At 55.6% G+C, this 13,516-nt stretch overlaps 6 protein-coding genes across 6 annotated transcripts; 2 read left to right on the forward strand and 4 right to left on the reverse strand.

Moving 5' to 3' along the window:
- Nucleotides 1–399: 399 nt before the first annotated feature.
- On the reverse strand, nt 400–2,655 carry BO95DRAFT_492806 (alpha-xylosidase; the record flags this gene model as incomplete). Its single annotated transcript, XM_025590737.1, has 1 exon — nt 400–2,655. One exon carries the CDS (start codon nt 2,653–2,655, stop codon nt 400–402), a length of 2,256 nt encoding a protein of 751 aa, XP_025444069.1.
- A 1,160-nt stretch (nt 2,656–3,815) lies between these two features.
- Nucleotides 3,816–4,976, forward strand: BO95DRAFT_79414 (sugar phosphate isomerase/epimerase family protein). The gene has a single exon (XM_025592221.1). It carries the CDS (start codon nt 3,832–3,834, stop codon nt 4,939–4,941), a length of 1,110 nt encoding a protein of 369 aa, XP_025444070.1. The 5' UTR covers nt 3,816–3,831; the 3' UTR covers nt 4,942–4,976.
- A 238-nt stretch (nt 4,977–5,214) lies between these two features.
- BO95DRAFT_79421 (uncharacterized protein) lies at nt 5,215–6,505 on the reverse strand. The gene is made up of 3 exons (XM_025592222.1): nt 6,155–6,505; nt 5,629–6,096; nt 5,215–5,572 (listed from the first exon to the last, which is right to left on the reverse strand). The coding sequence occupies exons 1-3, from the start codon at nt 6,272–6,274 to the stop codon at nt 5,273–5,275; spliced, it is 888 nt and encodes a 295-aa protein (XP_025444071.1). The 5' UTR covers nt 6,275–6,505; the 3' UTR covers nt 5,215–5,272.
- On the reverse strand, nt 6,506–7,908 carry BO95DRAFT_79472 (uncharacterized protein). Its single transcript, XM_025592224.1, has 2 exons — nt 7,346–7,908; nt 6,506–7,288 (listed from the first exon to the last, which is right to left on the reverse strand). The coding sequence occupies exons 1-2, from the start codon at nt 7,539–7,541 to the stop codon at nt 6,738–6,740; spliced, it is 747 nt and encodes a 248-aa protein (XP_025444072.1). The 5' UTR covers nt 7,542–7,908; the 3' UTR covers nt 6,506–6,737.
- Nucleotides 7,909–8,390: 482 nt separating this feature from the next.
- On the reverse strand, nt 8,391–10,561 carry BO95DRAFT_79451 (MFS transporter). The gene is made up of 4 exons (XM_025592223.1): nt 10,144–10,561; nt 9,106–10,092; nt 8,923–9,054; nt 8,391–8,867 (listed from the first exon to the last, which is right to left on the reverse strand). Exons 1-4 carry the CDS (start codon nt 10,470–10,472, stop codon nt 8,627–8,629), a joined length of 1,689 nt encoding a protein of 562 aa, XP_025444073.1. The 5' UTR covers nt 10,473–10,561; the 3' UTR covers nt 8,391–8,626.
- A 1,597-nt stretch (nt 10,562–12,158) lies between these two features.
- BO95DRAFT_461932 (putative glyoxalase family protein) lies at nt 12,159–12,627 on the forward strand (the record flags this gene model as incomplete). Its single annotated transcript, XM_025588870.1, has 2 exons — nt 12,159–12,292; nt 12,351–12,627. The coding sequence occupies 2 exons, from the start codon at nt 12,159–12,161 to the stop codon at nt 12,625–12,627; spliced, it is 411 nt and encodes a 136-aa protein (XP_025444074.1).
- Between the last annotated feature and the right edge of the window lie 889 nt (nt 12,628–13,516).

A 13,516-nucleotide genomic window follows, 5' to 3' on the forward strand; every position in this document is an offset into this window, starting at 1 on the left:
GGCTATTTTAACGTCCTGAGTTGGTTGTAGCATTTGTGGCCATGTCCCCATGACTCGAAACTGCACGTACCCTAACCACATGGGCATTGAACGTATATAAATCCGGAACGGCAGCGCCAACGTCATTGTGAGACTACTTAGCTTTTCAGATCTCTCTACGCAGAAGGCAGTGGTCATTACGCTCGAATTGAATATAGCACGAAGGAGTCGGGGCTTTATTGAATAATCTCTCGAGCAGGTGACGTTAGTCCTTGATGGGTTTGCAGCGGAATGAATTCAAGGCACGTTCTTCTGAAATTGTATGTCTATAGCACCTCTATACTAGATCGAAGCACATGCTTCAAACATTGGAACCAGGCCACCTCAAAAGCATTTCCACCCCCTCTACCATCCAAGCCCTCAAAAAACCTCCCCACTCAGAATCTCCTCCCTGCTCCCCCAGAAGAACAAGGGGATATGCTCCCGCGGCGCCTTGACAGTAACCACCTCCCCCCCAGCAAACGTCTCATTCGACCACCAATGCGTCCACTTCCCCCTCTCCCCCGTACGAGGCAAATACACCTCCCACTCCGAGACATTCGGCCTGGTCACCGGACTCACCAACAACCGCGGCCCGAACATATACGACTGGGTCGTGAAATTCGTATTGGCCGCCACCAGCCCACTCACGTTCCTATCCGTGTGCTCAAAATCCATATACAAGGGCCGCATAATACTCCTCCCCTCGGTGCTAAACCGCTCAAACACATTCGTCAAATAGCGCGCCAACTGATACCGCAACCGGATATACCCTGTGATGATCGGGGTATTCTCGGCACCATACGACCACGGCTCGTTCGCGCAGGTATACGCACTCTGCACACTACACGCGCGACTGCCATGGGTGCGCATGAACGGCAGGAAGGTCGCCCACGCGAACCACCGCACGTACAGCTCGCGGAACTCGGGGGTATCGATGTCCCCGCTCCAGGCGACGGTCGGGTCGGCCTGGAACCCGCCGGCGTCGACGGTCCACCAGCCCCAGCCGGTGGCGGCGGCCGACAGGCCCGACGCGATCTGCGCGGCGAGCGTGTCCCAGACGGAGGTCGTGTCGCCGGACCAGATGATGCTGCAGAAGCGCTGCGAGCCGATGTACCCGCTGCGGCTGAGGGAGATGTGCGGGCAGGGGTCGCCCGGCGCGGTGGCGGTCACATTGCGGTAGCCCTCGTCGATGGCCTGCTGGTGGGCCCACGGGTAGAGCTTCCCCACGCCGCGCTGGGTGCCCGCGGCGTACAGGACGTCGGGCAGCGCGTAGGGAATCGACTGGATGTAGGTGCTTTGGCCGTTGTTCTCGTAGGCTTCGCCGAGGGCGCCGCCGTCGGCTTGGTCGATCCAGAAGTTTTTGATGCCGTGGGTGTAGTAGTTGCGGTGCAGGGTGGACCACAGAAAGTGGCGCGCCAGCGGGTTCGTCGCGTCGTAATTGCGGATGTAGCTGCCGTTCCAGCTGTCGGTCGTGCCGGGCCCGGAGCGCGTGGCTGATAGGAACCCCTGGGCTTGCAGCGTGGCGTAGTTGACCGAGTTGTCCGCCACGCTGGGCCACAGGCTGGCCATGAGCTCTGCGCCGGTGGCGTTGCGGACGACTGCAGCCATCTGGCTGACGTTCGGCCACAGCCGCGGGTCCAGCGCCCAGTCGCCCTGGTGCGCCCACGACTGGTAGTCGATCACGATCAGCGAGACGGGGATGTCGTGCGCCGCGAAGCTGCGCGCTAGCTGCTCGACCTCGCTCTGGTTCTCGTAGCGCAGCTTCGACTGGATGTATCCCAGGCTGAAGGCGGGCGGGGTCGGGGCCCGGCCGGTCAGCGCGGAGAGGCGGCGCTGGAGAGTGTCGTATTTGGACACGGAGGAGGTGGTGGTGTTGTTGTTGTTGTTGGCAGAGTCGTCGCCGGCAGAGTCGTCGCCCGCAGCGACGATCACGTAGTCGACGAGGGTGGTCGACTCGGCGACGAACTTGGTGCGCAGCGCCCCGAACTCCATCCGGCCCTCGGCGGGCGTGTTCCACACGAACGCGTAGCCCTTGTTGCTCATGAACACCGGGGTGGGGATGTAGGTGTTGAAGTTGACCAGGTCGATGACCGAGCCCTTCTTGTTGATGCGGTGGTCTTGCTGCGTGCCCGTGCCGTAGATCTGCTCGTCTGGCGTGGCGCTGAAGCTGAATTCCGCGCGAAACTCGGCCCCCGGGCCGGGCCACGTGTAGGTTCGCGGGTTGAGGGACTTGAGCGGGGCGTATTCGTTGGTGAGGAGTGTTTCGCTGCCGTCGGCGTTGAGACGCGAGAAAGACAGCCGGTAGCCCCCCTCGTTGCCGCCCCAGCCGGTCGTGCGGAGAAGGAGGTTGCCGTTGCGGAGGGTGAGGGGCGTTTCGCCGGTGGAGGTCTGGTCGTAGCTCATGCCGTGGGCGGTGCCGTTCTCGAAGCCCTCCAGTGGTGGGTCGTAGATGAAGCTGATTTCCTGGCCGGTAGGGGGGCGGAAGGGCCAGGCGCGCACGCGGAAGCCATCGTAGCCGTAGGGTTGGATGAGGAGGGTCTCGAAGCCGTGTTGCAGGCGCAGGCCGGTGGAGTTGGGGTGGAAGTAGTCGGCCAGGCAGTGCCCAACCACGAGGAGTGTGAGGAGGAAATACATGTTGCTGGACGCACTGTTCCTTGCGTACAAAGGGAGATGAACATCGCTGCAGAGTATTTAAGCACGCTGGAGTGATTTAGCCGATTAGCCTAAGACAGGAGGAAACCATCGTACGACGAGCAGAATCAAGGAGTACATGCGGACTCTGGTGCTAGCGGGTGGGGTAGTGTCGATCAATGTCGATCAGGCAAGGGTCTTGAGGGGGGTCGGAGTTTGAGCGAGACCGAGGCGATTGCAGACATCTGGGCATACCGGCAGAATGAGGTTGTTGCGTATAGGGCTTGCGTATCAGGTGACTTGCCGGAGCATTGCTGGATCGCATCACATCAACTCCCAACAGAATTCTGATGTCGGAGATGCTCTGGTATAGTAGGTGATGGTCGTTTAGTTGAAGTTGCAGTGGCCTCCGCCGGGATTTCACTCTTTCTTCTCGGTGGGCCTGTCGGGATGTTCCGTCCGTATGCAGCCTGACGTGGCCGTGCAGCTTCGAGCCGAGGGTTCCGGATGTGCAGCAGGCCGACCTGCCAAGCCCGAAGAAGATGTGGCTGATCCTTCGGTTCTGGAGAAGATACTACCGACAAGACTGTTGTCTGAAGGAAGAAGATTAGCCTCTTGCGAAAATTTATCTGGGAAGTGGTGTCTCTGGCGCAAGATACACTAACATTAGAGGCCCTAACAGCCATACCCCATTCCTACCTCATTTCTTCTATATTCCACACCTCTAGTCGACATGAAGCAATGAGTCCTTCCCTATACACCACAGCTAATAAGTTAGTCCTAAAGCTATGAGGATCACAGCCCCGTCAAGGGCTGTGTCGTGTTGATGTCTTGGGGTGTGTTATGTGCTACCACAAATTCGCCGGACCGGAGCCAAAACAAATGACCGGGTGCGGAGACCCCTCCAAAAACCCGACCTGATTGGCTAGCTCGCCGGTTCTACGTCACAGCCTCGGCTTCACAGTCAGACAAGAAACCAACCCTTCAGTGAAGACACCATATCAAAACGAACACCTCAGCCCAACCAAAAGCCACAATTGACTCACGTTACCCAAACCATTCACCCGCCTTGAACCCCGGGAAACCGTTCTCCCGGGACCTTTCATATAAACATCCCCTCAATCACCGCCTCCCCCTCAACCACACCCACGACCCCTCCCACACACAAACAACACAACCATGATCGAGTCCAAGCTTACCCCCCCAAATCCCCTGGGCATCGCCACCCTCAGCCTCGGCAGCGCAGCCCACCACACCCTCGAAGCGCGCCTCCACGCCGCCGCCGCAGCAGGATACACACACATCGACCTGTTCGACGACGACTGGGCCCACTACCTGAGCGCGCACCACTCGCGGGCCCTCCCCCGACCGCAGACCCCTTGGACATCCACCCCGGAGACCCTCCGCATCGCGGCGCAGCTCGGCTCGCTCGCCGCCTCCCTCTCCCTCAAGATCGCCTGCACGCAGCCCTGCCGCGAGGTCGAGGGGATCCTGGACCCCACCGCGCGGCGCGCCGCCCTGGACTCCGTCGCCGCCCGGTTCCCCTTCATGCGGGCCTTCGGCACGGATCTCGTGTTCCTGTGCGCCAACATCCGCACCGACGAGGGGGTCACCTCCGATTTGGAGGTCGTGGCGAAGGACCTCGCCGAGCTGGGCGATATGGCGCGCGCGTACGCGGAGGCCGACGGCGGGCCGATGCTCAGGATCGGGTACGAGGGGCTCAGCTGGGCGCGGAGGAATACCTGGGCTAGTTCGTGGGAGGCGGTGCAGGCGGCGGACCGGGCGAATGTGGGGTTGGTCGTGGACGCATTTAATGTTCTAGCCGTGGAGTGGGCGGATCCGTATGCTGCTGATGGGTCGGGGAGAGTACATGGGGATTTGGAGGTGGCGAGGCGGGGGTTGAGGGTGTCGATGCGGAGCTTGGTGAGGCGTGTGCCTGCGGAGAAAATCTTCTTCTTTCAGGTGGGCGACGCGGTGAGGGTGGGGCTGGAGGAGGTTAGGGCTTGGGATGTGCAGGGTGAGACGCCCAGGCTTTTGCCTTGGTCCAGGGGGTATCGTTTGTTTCCCGGGGAGAAGGAGAGGGGCGCTTATTTGCCGGTGGAGGTGGTGGCTGCTGCTGTGTTGGAGACGGGGTATGAGGGCCCCGTGTCGTTGGAGGTGTTTAATCACTCGTTGAGTGAGAAGGATGCCTCGGTGCCGAGGGTGCATGCCGAGCGGGGGATGAAGGGGCTGAGGTGGTTGTTGGAGGAGGTGGCCAATGTGCCGGCTTTGGGGGATGCGACTCAATAGTGGGGATGAGAGATTGTTATGCTATACTGTATGAGATACTGAGTGAAGAATCAAGTCAGACTGTGCTGTCTGCTCAATGTGCTTGACATCATCACACCTAAGGCAAATATAATATGGCTGGAGAAGACAGGTTCATCGCGTATACTAGAGTATCATAAACCACAGCAAAGTATCGAGTATCATGATGACCATCGCATCAAACAGAGAGTATCGTAAAAAAACACAATGACAGCAACAACTAACCGGCCCAAGATATCTACCACGTCATATCATTATCATTCCCCCACCTGACGCCAAAAATGCAACGCCAATAACCAAAACAACCAACCTCTCAGCAATCATCCTCCTCCACCACCACCAACCGCTTTTGTTCCGAGCACTGCTCGCCCTGCGGCGACGACGGCGATCCATACTCCTCGCTGAGCGCCCTCCGGTACGTCACAATCGCAATATAATCGTGCAACGTCCCCAACAACTGCAACACCACCGCCGTCCAGATCATTCCCTGGAAGGTATTGCCCCCGACCGCCGAGATCCCCTTTTCGCTGCCGGTCTCACTGATCAAATCCACAAACTCCTTGGCGATGACACTTGCGATGGTCGCCGCAATCCCGAAGCTGAACACGCTGGTCTGCTTGTCATTAGACATCGTCTTACACCATACCGCGAGGAAAGGCAGGCGCTTACCAGGAAAGCATAGAACTCCACACTAGTCGGGGGCGTCTCCAGCTCGGTCCCCGTGCCGGGGTAGCGTGGAGGCTGGGAGGCGTAATCCGGTCGCGAGGCGCGGGCGGACGCGATCGTCCAGATACGGAGGGCAATGGCGACAATGGCAGCCACCGTTCCGAAAATCAGGAAGAGCACCATCGTAGTGTTCGTGGGCTTCAAGGCGTGGAAGTCATCGGTGATACAGGAAGGCCAGCTGCCGGGCTGGAGACCGGTCGGAGGGTTGCCCAGCGCTTGCTGGATGGCGTCGCCAGGGTTGAACTCGAAGAGGACACTGCGGTCCGAGCACTCGGTGATGCGGTCCTGGATGGTCGTGGTGTTCGACTTCTCGTCGATCACGCAGGTTTCCTGGTACCCGACGCAGTAGGACATGGGATAGATGGTGAAGAAGTCTGGCGCCCCGTCACCGCCGGCGCCGCTGGTGTACAGCTAGAAGACGCTAAGTTAGTAGGTTGGTTCCTCCTTGCTGGGGCTGGGCATTACACACCGTCAAAAGATTGCCCTGCGGCAGGAACTGGCGTTGACTCCCGGAGAATAGACACAGAATCCCCAAGAGAAACGCGGTGAAAGAGCCGATGACCGGCAGGAGAGAGCGTAGGGAGCTCATGTTCGATATAGTCTTCGTTGAGTGTTGTTGGTGTCGAGATGTGTTGCCCGCTGAAACATCGGGGTTTGGTCGCCAAGCTTCCTCATGTGCACCGTCCCGGGGGATGAAAGTGAATCGGTAATAGAGTTCAGAGCCATCGAGACTCTAAGGACTGGCGCAATATATGGCACTGTGATTCCGACCATGTTCCTCCATCCAGCGCCGTCTGCGGTGCCCAGCCGCCTCGATTTCAGGAATGCTGGGCACGGCCCCAAACGGACGATCGCCGCCTCCCGAGAGGGATGGAGCTTGGAATGGGCCTCGTTGACCAGGTCTACTCCCCCGGGTTGCTCTTGGAGATTAGTGATCTCCGCGATTGAGGTACGAGTAAGAAGAGGATGCCGAAGCGGCCGTTGCGGTCACCAACATTGCTTGCAGCCACCATTCGACAGGCAGACACATGACCAGGAGAGTCGAGGTGATATCATCTCTGCATTAATGCGATCTTCTGTCTATCATTGCCAAAATCTCGTGACCAGGGCGCCACCGATGCAACCGTCTCCGTTGTGAATAGATGGCAACCCAATTCAGCTAGGTGAAGGTTGATCCCGCAACGCCGAAGCGGATTTGATTTCCGCCCCGATCCCATCCCCCCACCCCCTCTGGAATGTCCCTGGAACGCAGGGGCCAGCGTACCACCACAACAAATGCACCTCACGTTGCACGGGGAATGCTGGTGCAGAGGGTACCTGAGTGCGATCATTTCTCTTCTCGTGATTGGTGGATCAAGGCTCCGGTTCTCAAAAGGGCGGATCCTGGTACTTGGTAGATTCGAACCGGCTCGGCGGTAAATCAGAGGCTCCTGGGAAATTGGTTCCTCACATGGCGTTGCAGTGGGAACTGAAGTACTACTCCATACATTCATGGAAATCTTGTCTGTGGGGGGAGGCAATGAGCAGTGAAATCTCTGACTCGGCCAACCCTGGCTCCTTGTAAACCCCTGACGCTGACGCTGAGAAATGGCCGCAAAGACGCCTTTGGTCCTGCCATCGATCATTAGCATGTGAGGGTCATAGAGGACTACCTTCTAACCAGTCAGTTCATCACCGCCCATATCAGAGAACTCGACTAAGCTTTCGACTTTGTAAACCATCATGTTCGCTCGTGCGGTCTGGAAACGTGGGACCCCCGGTCTATCCAAGCAAATCACCCAAGCAATGCCTCGATGCAACCAGCGAGGTCGACTGGCGAGGTGGCTGGAAAACTCTCGACAGGTACTCCGGCCCATATAAGTAGGTCCTGTGGCCGCTCTCAACCCAGCGGAATGATTGTGTAGCCAACCTGTGTAACATACTCCGTTGTAGCAGTGCTTCTGATCCGTGGGAAGCCGGCCACGCCTAGTCGCAATTGAATTCTAACGTCCTCGGTAGAGGTAGCTTTCGGGCTGACTGAGTGTCTTGAGGAGGCAGGAATATTCCCGTCCATGAACACACCCATTGTTTTTGAAACACTGCAAGCACATGGTCTTGACACGAATTCGGTCGGAGCTCAGCTGTAATAGCTCGCCACTGACCAAAGTTTCCACGGAATGTGCGAAGCTCACATCCGTCAATAGAAGGGGTCCGTTTCCTGTTGATGAGCCGTGTTGTCTGTCTGTTCTAAGCTGGGATCGCTGTGGGACGGAAAGAAGAATGAGAGAGGGTCTCAGTTTATTTGAAGGATGCGAGCTTGGAGAGGATCAGTAGAAGCCAGTCAACCCCGGTCTTTCTGCTTTCCCTATGACTTGGTGACTGGGAGCATGGAGATGTAGTAAGCGTACAAGAATATTGTTTGCGGCGGGGGTAGATAGTAAAGCATTGCTTTCCAAACTACTGTTTTGATTTTCTCTCTCGTACCCCGCATCTCAATACGGCACCTTTGCTGAGGCTTGTATGTTAAATCCTTCCGTTAAGGCAAAGTATTCTCTAGTCCAAGCCTGGGTTTCGCAGTCTCGAGCAATGGTATCCACGCCATGTCGTGAAAGATGAAATCTGCAGCCATTGTAGATCAAAGTTTAATCCATTTCTTCAGCTCCCGCAGAAGGAGAGACGGGCCTGAAGGCTTTGACCCCGACGATGGCCGGCGGTTAAAGTTCGAGAAGCAGCCCCTACATAGCAACGCCACATCTTGTCTGATGAAAGAGGCAAAGATAATAGTTGGATTTCCGAACCGTACGAAGTTTCATCATTTTTGCTTCGATTTTGACGCACGTTCCAGTTCTTGCTGAGCTGATGCGCATCGTTGGCTTGTGATCGTATCTGGTGTGGCTGGAAGGGCAGTCCACTGCTGCACAAAGGGTCTATTAATCTAATTGAGTTTCACATTCCGTCTGCCCTATGCCTCCTTCAGCTGTTCCGCTGGCTCCACAAGCGGCGCCAGCTTACTCTTCCTTCGTAGACGTGGGCCGTACACGTAGAAGAGTATAGGAATCGGAATCATCACCACCGCAATGCACCCAAGCAAGGTACCGGCCCACTGGATGCCTAGATTATGGAACATCTGCTCCGTGAAGAGAGGAAAGACTGCCCCTACCATGGACCGCATCATAGTATTGGCTGCGAAAGCCGACGCAGCACTGCAATGGGTTAGTGAATGCGTTCATGGAAAGCGAGCTCGGAAGGTTAGCTTACAATTGCAAATACGAGTCCAGCAGATAATTGAATCCTTGCATGAAAATTGAAGTAATTCCAAACCCGACCATGACTCCGGCGGCCGTAGGAGCCATCCAGTGAATCGAGCTGTTCCAGCCTGTCCAACCAAACCTGCATTATCTGTTAGCACGCGATGAACCATGACAGGACGACGGTTCTTACCAGAACAAGCCCCCTGCAAATGCCACACCACCGACAATACATGGCAGCAGCCGCCATTCGGGAACGGGTACATTGTTGTTGGCCTTCAGCTTCCGAGTATACGACCCTTGCATGGATAAGACAAAAGCGCTGCCAGATACTTCTCCGATAATCAGGCCAATGAAGGGTAAACCGGCCACGCCTCCAGTCATACCATAGGTGCCGGAGAACACAATCGGGTATGCCTCGAGCAAGGCATACGCTAACCCATAAATGAAAGACATATACAAAGTAAGCAGGAAGGCAATCGGTTCGGTGAAGAGAATCAAGAACGGGCGGGCCAGATTCTTCGTCACCAACTCCTTCAGGTCGATTTCCAATTCAGCCTGGCGTGCGTGGATGCCCCAGTTCCGAGTTTGGCGTCTGAGGATAGCTGCCTTCTGTACTAAAATGACAGGGGCGTATGTCTCTTCACAGAAAACTATCATCAAGATCAGACTGAAGAATCCGACGATAGCAGGCAAATAGAGGGTCCAACGCCAGCCGAGATAGCTCTCGGTAATGAAGCCACCGACGAAAGGTGCAGTAAATGGTCCTGTGAATACGGACATCGTATACATGGCAATCGCAATTCCTCGTTGTTCATTGTTGAAGAGATCGGAAAGACTGGCAGGGACCAGGGCGATGACGCTGGCCGCACAGAATCCCGAGAAAAAGCGGGTCAGCATGACGGTTTGCGTATCTTTAGCCGTCGCGCAAGCGATGGTGAAGATGTCAAATCCGAACATGCCAATCATCAATGGCCATCGCCGACCGAGCAATTCGGAGCAGGGCGCCCATACAGTCGGGCCAGCCGAGAACCCCAGTACGTAGAGAGTCGTGCCCAGAGCGGCAACTTCGGAACCAAACCCGAAGGCTTTCTCGACCTTTGAGGCCGCCGTTGCGAAAACCGCGCTGGCGAAAGCGGTGACCAAGGCACAGAAGGTCAATAGAGAAGCGATCATGACTCTAGGAAAGCATTAGCAGGTATAAGCACACGGCAAATAAGACGTGCCGTACCTCCGCTTGAGGGGCCAATTCTGGGGGTGCATGGGGTCATCGGCTCCGTCAAACTCCACCACATACGCCTCCGAGTCCGGAAGGGCGGGCGGATAGGGCTTTCCGGCACCCATGGGGAGCCATTGTTCACGCGGGGTACGACTACGATTAGATCCGACCGTGAGTTGTTGTTGCAAACGGTAGGTGTTGATTCGTTCCAGCTCAATGGTATCATGGTGGTCCGGGTACTCCGCCCGAGAATCGCGCCGGGAAGACCTGGCGAAATGGTCCGAGACCGAGGAAGCGTCCTCGGCCTCGAGGTCATACTTCTCGGCAGGAACTTGACTCATGTTCACAGTTCAAAATCTGTGCCCGTGAGGAATTTCCTTATGGCGACGACGGCGAGAGACAGGAATGAGCAGGACACCACGGCCCAATGGGGGCCAAAGAATCATTTAAAAGGAGCTAGGTCCTGGCAAGCTGACCGGTTTTTCGTCTCTTCCCTCGTTCAAAAAGTTTTCCTCCCGGATGCCGATGCCGGTTGAAGTGGGTCAGAGACGGGGCAGACGGGGCCATTATCTCGAGATCCATAGTGCGTATCTTGCGAGTTCCGAGAGTGGCAATCCACCACTTATCGCCAGGGTGCCAGCTGCGCTGAATACGGGTAAAGCCCGGCCGCGGGAAGAAACGGAGTCATAGTCATTTCGTGGATCAATCGCTTGGATTTCACCATCGTCGAGTCGAGTGAGGTAAGTCAATGTGGCAGGCAGGCAACAGGTGTTAATTGTTAATTCCGCAGAGGTGAGCGACCACGGCTGCGAGTGGATCCAGACGGGAAGCACATCATCGGGTACTCGGCATCAGGCTGAGTTGAGGGAGTCTGGGGGCCAGCCAGGAACCATCAGTATAGCACCAAATCAGAAGATAAGCAGATACACTCGGGTCAAGCATACACAGATCGATAGTCAGTGCATGAGAAATCCACTCATTGGGAGCAATGCATCATTGTGAAGCAGCTCGAAGGCCAGTAGCGCCGAGCCCAGTCCACCTCCACCGCAGCTGCACGTGGCTGAGCAGCCTAGGGGATTGCTGGAAAAGACAATCTTTTCTTCCAATAATCAGTCTGGTCGCTGATTGCTGATTAGGATCGTATGATCCGGAACAATGTCAGAGAAGAAGATAAGAAAGATGTTGTGTAGATCCGGAGAGCAGTTGGAATATAACGAGGAAGATGGGGAAAGAGGAGAAAATCGGGGATGGGGGGGAACCGTACTGAGTGCCCGGAGTTGATCCGCTCCGGCTGGCGGAATTGATTCCGTGGCCACATTTCCACCTTCAGTCAGTTCTTTCAGGGACCAGAGCGCGCAGACCAGCTGAGTGCTGCTACATGTACCCGCCACACCACCCAGAATGTATGTACTGTACTTATATTATCACCGGCCCCAGGTGAATAGGTAGGCATCTCCTGTACCAGACACAAGCTCTTGGTATAAGAGTCGGCTTCGGCCCGCAGGTAAATCCAACCCCGTCCCTGTGTCGGCTTCTCACAAACAAAGACCGAGAGGCCCTACACTCCATCGTTATAGCAACTTAACTCCATGTTAGTTCATTTCTGCTCGAATTACTTACTACCTTTCATCCCCGCATGGGGAGCTGCACGGATAATAGTCCGAAGCATTTGACATGCTAAGTATAGCACAAACATACGGTACATAACAAACACGATGTGCGATGATTAGATACGACATTACCCCGCGGGGAATTATCCCAGGAAAAGGGATTCCGAGACACTCACGCTGTTCCACCTCGGCGGGAAATGCTTCCACTTTGGTCCATGGCTCGTGTTAAGTCAGTCACCAGGATATATAAGTAAAGGTGGCATGCGGGGTCTGCATGACTTCATCCACAATTGTTTCGCCTTCAATCAATAACCCCTCCGACCCCTCACGTTACCGATATATAATAACATTGACCCCCTCTGGTCCAACCACCACCTGAAAGACGAATAATTCCTTTCTGAAACCCGTCTCCGCACAATGATCTCCGGCATTCATCACGTCAATATTCTCGTGCCCGATGGCACCCTGGACCAAGCCACCGAGTTCTACAGCGACACTCTCGGCCTAGAATCAGCCCCCGTTCCCGAGCTTCAGAAGGGGACCATCCTTTGGTGCGTCCCGATCTCTCAACAGCTTAGAATACCGCGATCCATTTGCTTACTGGAGAAGGTTTAACCTTACCCCCGATGGAAGTCAACAAATCCACGTCAACCTGGGTCCTAACCCCGAGCTCGACTCCCAGCGGCACGCCTGCCTGCGCGTCTCCTCGCTGGATGAGTTACAGACGCTGCAAAAACGCATCCTAGCGCATCAAGAAAGCGGAGGCCCCGCGGCTCCGATGGATGTAGATCGGTTGGGAATGTGCTCGGGTCCGACGGGGGAGGAATATCCGCGTCGGTTCTTTGCCCGAGACTTTGCGGGCAATCGGCTCGAGTTTAGTGTATAGACCCATGTAGGGGGCGGCAAGTGGATGTTTTGTTCTGCTTTGTTCTGCTTTCTTGTTCTTTCTCTTTCTCAGATTGAGCGTTCGCAAGTGCAGAATCTATTAACTTTCTTCGGTTGTGCATCGCGTACTGGCTGTTTCCAATCAATCCGCATTTCGGGACCCTGCAGGACAGACCACGAGTCTGTAGTTAACTTAGTTTGTGGGCGGGTTAGTGGACCGTGGAGAACATGGGGGGGGGACTGGACATGACATCATGTCGAAATTTGGGAAGAGTTGAAGAATCAACGACCCATCCAAATACCCATATGCTAGTAAAAGAATTGGGTAGAGTAGTGTGAACAAGGCACAGTGAGTATATTCATTATTATTTGAGATGTTTTCTCTTGAAGGCAGCAACCGAAGGCAGAATCCCCTACCCAAATTTGACCGCCTACCGGATACAGCTCCGACTCCTGAAATGGATGGATCTCCGCCAATCCACCATGATTTCTCTCCATTGCCAAGGCTAAGGAAGGTACTCCGTACTCTCCGTGGCTGCCATCGCCTTTCATTTACCCTTTTCTTCTCAGCAGCTGTGCCTGCTTGCCTGCCTGTTCCCCTTCTCCTCCCCACCCTTCCACTTTCTCTACTACTCTACTCCTCCCTCTTCTCTATCTCTCTCCCTCCCTCTTTCTCTCTTCCTTAATACCTGGTGACGTCCAGTAACCTTCTCACTTCCCTCTTCGACCAAGCTTCCCTGTGGGACTTCGATTGCCTGGCTGAGCAGGGTATGTGAGAGGTGGTGGATGACCCTGCTTCTTTTCTGTTGCCGCTGCTGTTGTTATTATTGTCGTTGGCGGCTCACCTCCGCATGAGGCTCGACACACTATCTTTACCAACAAGCTCCAGT

The sequence above is a fragment of the Aspergillus brunneoviolaceus genome (assembly GCF_003184695.1).
Source record: "Aspergillus brunneoviolaceus CBS 621.78 unplaced genomic scaffold BO95scaffold_20, whole genome shotgun sequence".
In the NCBI taxonomy this organism is placed as follows: Eukaryota; Fungi; Ascomycota; class Eurotiomycetes; order Eurotiales; family Aspergillaceae; genus Aspergillus; species Aspergillus brunneoviolaceus.

What these genes read in the sequence shown, in the direction of transcription:
- BO95DRAFT_79414 (XM_025592221.1), top strand. Translation starts at nt 3,832, where the DNA reads ATGATCGAGTCCAAGCTTACCCCCCCAAATCCCCTGGGCATCGCCACC.
- BO95DRAFT_79421 (XM_025592222.1), bottom strand. Translation starts at nt 6,274, where the DNA reads ATGAGCTCCCTACGCTCTCTCCTGCCGGTCATCGGCTCTTTCACCGCG. An exon ending in CGCAGGGCAATCTTTTGACG is followed by an intron (nt 6,097 to 6,154) that starts GTGTGTAATGCC and finishes AGCGTCTTCTAG; the next exon opens with CTGTACACCAGCGGCGCCGG. An exon ending in TGGAGTTCTATGCTTTCCTG is followed by an intron (nt 5,573 to 5,628) that starts GTAAGCGCCTGC and finishes AATGACAAGCAG; the next exon opens with ACCAGCGTGTTCAGCTTCGG.
- BO95DRAFT_79472 (XM_025592224.1), bottom strand. Translation starts at nt 7,541, where the DNA reads ATGGGCCGGAGTACCTGTCGAGAGTTTTCCAGCCACCTCGCCAGTCGA. An exon ending in GGGCGGTGATGAACTGACTG is followed by an intron (nt 7,289 to 7,345) that starts GTTAGAAGGTAG and finishes GCAGGACCAAAG; the next exon opens with GCGTCTTTGCGGCCATTTCT.
- BO95DRAFT_79451 (XM_025592223.1), bottom strand. Translation starts at nt 10,472, where the DNA reads ATGAGTCAAGTTCCTGCCGAGAAGTATGACCTCGAGGCCGAGGACGCT. An exon ending in TTTGCAGGGGGCTTGTTCTG is followed by an intron (nt 9,055 to 9,105) that starts GTAAGAACCGTC and finishes CAGATAATGCAG; the next exon opens with GTTTGGTTGGACAGGCTGGA. An exon ending in CTGGACTCGTATTTGCAATT is followed by an intron (nt 8,868 to 8,922) that starts GTAAGCTAACCT and finishes AACCCATTGCAG; the next exon opens with TGCTGCGTCGGCTTTCGCAG.